This window comes from Aplysia californica, unplaced genomic scaffold (genome assembly GCF_000002075.1).
Source record: "Aplysia californica isolate F4 #8 unplaced genomic scaffold, AplCal3.0 scaffold00058, whole genome shotgun sequence".
NCBI classification, from domain to species: Eukaryota; Metazoa; Mollusca; class Gastropoda; order Aplysiida; family Aplysiidae; genus Aplysia; species Aplysia californica.
Window position 1 is genome coordinate 2,007,975 of NW_004797328.1, and position 5,000 is coordinate 2,012,974.

General features: G+C 42.2%; 1 protein-coding gene across 1 annotated transcript in view; it reads right to left on the reverse strand.

The window, feature by feature from the left end:
• The window catches only part of LOC101853605 (probable E3 ubiquitin-protein ligase HECTD4), a gene marked incomplete in the record, with an annotated part of 74,361 nt that overhangs the window by 48,959 nt on the left and 20,402 nt on the right, over positions 1-5,000 (reverse strand). Inside the window, 6 exon segments of the mRNA XM_035968422.1 lie at positions 147-251; positions 1,264-1,383; positions 2,249-2,450; positions 3,500-3,624; positions 4,005-4,289; positions 4,956-5,000. The exon segment at positions 4,956-5,000 is cut by the window's right edge and continues 78 nt beyond it. Of these exon segments, the coding sequence (XP_035824315.1) occupies positions 147-251; positions 1,264-1,383; positions 2,249-2,450; positions 3,500-3,624; positions 4,005-4,289; positions 4,956-5,000 (882 nt within the window).

Consider the following 5,000-nt stretch of genomic DNA (forward strand, 5'->3'; position numbering starts at 1 on the left):
GGGAAGAAGAGAGGGTGACAGAGAAAGAGAAATAGAGTGAGACCAAGAGAGAGAGAGAGAGACAAAAACAGAGGGAGAAGGAGAGGGAAGAGAGGGAGATGGAGAGAACAGACAAATAGACAAGATATCTTCCCCAGACAGCCTACCTGTGCCCTGATGGTGCAGGCAAACCCCCACATAGCCTTGTCTGGCGTGTTGTGCTCCCGACCGCTGCGCATTTCAAAGGTCAAGGTCACTGTATCTCCCTCCACCTGCACAAGGTTAAAAATACAAAATCAATACAACAAAAGTTTATAACTCATTTCACAAAATCCTCTCGAGATATTTCCAATCTCGTCCTCCAGTATTAACGATGTTCTGAGCGTCCTTCTGCTCTGCTTTCCTTGCAATCGAAGAGAATCAAGAAAATTTGTTCGCGTCGTTTTATCAGAGACTTCCACTATTTCCCACTGTACTGCAATCAATAAGAAAGATATGAGCCTTCTTGACAACAACCTTAATAAAATACTGTCAAATCTCCATTTCGCTTGGCACATGGGATTTAAACTATACAGCACTGAAGGGAATAAAAATGATAATACCATTAGACTGGCCAACAACTCCATGACCAAACGCAGGAGGTTTATTTTCGGAATCCTCCAAAAAAATTGGACTTTGGGGGAAAAAACTTAAGTCTCAGTAACTCCAGTAGTTAAGATTATGGAACAAACCGAAAGTAACAAGTAAACTTGAAAAGTACATGCAAATAAATCCAAATTAAAAATGAGTATTTTCGCTTCATTTACAATAAGCCACGCAAATATAGCAAATAAACCAGTGCATTTCCATGTCATTTCAGTATATTATGTACAACTGATAGAAATGGAATTCAGGACCAAAAAAATACAGGTTTCATACAATTCCAAACATGGTTCTTTAACTCCTTAAGTCCAGCAAGCCACTCCCAGCAGCGCTCGGTCCGAACTGCTGTGCCAGTGAGCCGCTGACAGCAGCATGGGCACATTCCTTTACGATGACTTCAAAGTCAAATTACTTTTCGGCAACTCTCTTTTACCGGGAGTTCATTCATTAAATGAAGAACTATCAAAATAGGTTCACTTATTTTGATTTAACGCAATTTAGAGGTGCATTTGTCAATTTCAGATTTTGTATCAATAAAGGGTCCCGGCATAAAGGGTATAAAGAGTTAATGGGGGAAAAAAAAATTTATTTAAAAATCGGAGGGCTCCAATTTTAGAACAAAGGCAGATTCCCACTACAAACCTTCACCAAGTCCTTAGGCCAGCCATTTCCCAGCACACTACGACTTCCATAGCCAAATGAATTTCCTCCATACTCTGTCACTTTCTTTCCATTCACGCCTGGACCTGCATACACCACAACCTGAAGGAAAGTAATGAATAAATAGTTGGTTAGTTTGTTCGAATGGATAAATAGAAGCACATCGACACAATAACAACTATTTAGTGAAAGGAAAAAAAAGTAAGACAAGACAGACCGAAGCAAAAGAGAGATACTTGCGAAGGACAGACTCCAACCACCTGTTCCAAAAGTAAGAAAAAACATGTCCTTATAACAAGGTAAAGAGAGGCAAATTAAGACAAAAGCCATAACACAACAAATGTTTTTAAAAAATAATTGTGAATTAATTTTATATCACTTCACTTTTCATGGGTCTTTTAAACTTTCTTCAATTTAAAAAGATTTTCATCTTCTTAACTTAAGATTAAAACACCTATTCAATATACTCAGAGATGATAAAAATCACCTAAAAACAGCACCCAGATAAGGAACATGACCAAAAAATAAAGAAGTAAAATGAACAAAAAGAAAGAAAAAAAGGGGGGGAGGAAGGAGCATTAACCTTCGTCAAAGAGACATCTGGCGCCAGAGAAGTGACCCTCTCCATGAACTTGTAGTTCAAGGTCACATTATTTTCTCAATCATTTCAATTTTTAACCAGCATTTTAGGTACCCACCTTGTCAAAGCTTGTCTGATATGAAAAAATATCAATACAGCATCTAAAAATGGACAAGTGGTACAAAGAAAAAAATATTTTAAAAATATTTTTCTAAGAAAAGGAAGGAAAAGGAGGGGGGGGGGGGGGAGACGAAGTAAAAAGTAATAACAAAAGAAAAGAAAATCATTTTTTAAAGAAAAGGAGGGGAAGGGGGGTAGGTACCCAAGGGTAAAAAAAAAAGGAAAAAATCATAACAAAAGGATAAAGATAAAAAAGTAACCACCAACCTTATCATAGTCGTACTGCGAGGAGCATCGCGGGTCGAACCTGAGGTAGAGACATCTGGCCCCCGGGATGTGAACCGTCTCCTTGAACTTGTAGTTGTCTCGCACCGGGTGGATGGTCTCCACAGTCTTACCAGAGGCCCACGGTGTGGGGATCTTGAGGCCTGTCAGGAAACCCTCCTCCTCCTCCACAGACATCTCACTCCTGGATGGAGAGAGCAAGATGGGGAAATATCAGTCTGAATTCACTTCATCTCTTAATAATATTAGGAGGAGGAGGAGGAGGAGGAGGAGGAGGAGGAGGAAAAGGAAGAGGAAGAGGAAGAGGAAGAGGAAGAGGAAGAAAGTATAACAGTTATATAGCACTCAACCCAGACTGACACTCCAAGAATCTGTAAGAAACAGCCTCTGGTGTTGGGAAATAATATGATTTCCCAAGATTATATTGGAAAATGATTGAGAACTTGCAAACCAAGCGAGTAAAGGCCATAAACCTATACATTTTCAGAAAATAGAATGTAAGTCGGAAGTAGAGCTCATTTGTGAAGGAGTTGAAATGTTTGGCGATTGAAGAAAAAGGGATAAACGAACCGAGAGAGCAACTTAAATTACAGCCAATATAATCAGCCGCAACGCCATAGAACACAACTTATGGTCAATGGAATCTGCAGTTGACAATCGGAGGGTTAAAGTACACAGGCTCTGGGTGCTTTACAATAAATACTAAAGCAACATAAAACAAGACATTGTGATTGCTGTAATCCTTGTACAGAACGGGCTAGGCTCTCTATCATTGAGGCTCCTTAGCCAGGATGGTTATACGTAGCCAAAATCTTATTTTCAAAACTCGAAGCCTTCTTCCACCTTCACTAAAGTCTTGATGCTGGAAAAGAAATTTTCGACATAAATAGTGATTTTTGCTGTAGCTTCATCAAAATGTATAGTTCTAAAAATGATATGGTACGGTTGTAACACTTTGTTTCCTGCTCTGCACTCTGTAAGCCCAAATAGAGAAAGAATCTTTTTAGAAGTCTTCCTCGAAGTCTTTTTTTCTACCCAAGAAATAAAGACCTACACTAACAATGCCTGCTGCTGCCACACTACACTTTGTTTCAAATCTATGAAATTAAAATCATTTTCTTAGATTAACAGAACGTGGTATATTAAAAGAGAATTAATTTTTTTCAAAAAGAAGAAAAAAAAGGGGGAAAAAAAAAAAAGAAAAAGAAAAGAGTGGCTGTACGAAGCACTCACTGGTCAGTACTGAGGGCTTCACCGATGAGATCAGCAATCTCCTTGTCTGAGCTAAGGTCAAGGTCGGAGACTGAGGCCATGGAGGTGCTGGCTGCCAGCTCTTGACTCTTCATCATCAGCGCCGCCTAGTGGAAAGAAACCCGGGAGAAAACGAATGAACACAGCAATTGAAAATTTTTCTCTGGATCTACATGTGATATCAATGGCTGTAATAGTCTCACATGTGCAAACCTTGAGTATCCAGAATGTGGACCACCTAGCCACAAGACTAAGTGTGACCAGTGAAGACGTGAGAGCATGAGTCACATCCAGATACCGCAGCTAATCCCCCCCCCTTCCCTTTCTCTCCTAGACACAAACCTGACTAGCCATAAGGCTGAGCGTGTCCAGCGAAGGTGTAAGAGCATGTGCAACATCCAGACACTGCAGCTTACTCTCCTCCCCCCACTCTTTTCCTCTCTCTCCCTGTCTCTTCCCCCCTGCTCTCTCTCTCTCATGTACAAACCTGACTAGCCATAAGGCTCAGCGTGACTAGCGAAGGTGTGAGAGCGTGTGCCACATCCAGACACTGGAGCTTGCGGTGGGTCAGCACGGTGATCAGAACGGGCATCAGAGACCCTAGGATGGTGCTCTTGGCTAGACGCTCCAGGCCAGACAGCCAGCCCTCTATCTCTCCACCGCTGTCGCACGCGCCAAGCACAGCATTGCAGGTGGTCAGGTAGGCCTCCAGAACCTGGCAAGCCCCGTCGATCAGTTTGGAGGAAAGGCTCAGGACCGCGGCCTGGATGTCCTGTGGAAACAAAACTTGTGTGATCAGTTTGGTTCATGTCTAAATTCTGTTTTAGCAAGAATTTTATGGCACTTGCAACACACTTATGTCATATAAGTTCAGGAGATTAGAGGTTTTGCAGGAGAGTAACACATAAAGAAAAATATGTTATCCAAATTGAGTGGGTGTACATATCTACTAATACAAAATACAGAAAAGAAAGGGACAGATTTGGATATCAAAAGAGTATATCTTTGTTACTGTTACTTTTGTTGTTGACATTGTTGAGTTGACATGGCGACAAGTAGGAACGACAACTGACACATTAAGCTTGGTTCTCATTACGATAAAAGTATTGTTCTGTTCTTGTAGCTGCTCTTCCTCCCTCCCTCTCCCCCTCCCTCCACCCCTTCACCCTCACCTACAGTGACTGCATTTCCCATCTGTTCTTCATCTTCACCTCCTCTCTCCCCCTCCCTCCCCTCCCACCACCCATCACCCTCACCTTCAGTGACTATCTCCCATCTGTTCTTTATCCCCCTTCCTTCTCTTTCTTCCCTCCTTCCTCTCCTCTTCACATCCAGTATGAGTGTCTCCCGTCTGTCCTTCATCCCCTCTCACATCTCTCCGTCCCCTCTCTCTCCCGCTCCCTCTCCTTACCCCCTCTGTCTCTCCTCTGCCCCTCACCTCCAGTGGTTGTGTCTCCCGTCTGTCCTTCACCTCCTCCCCATC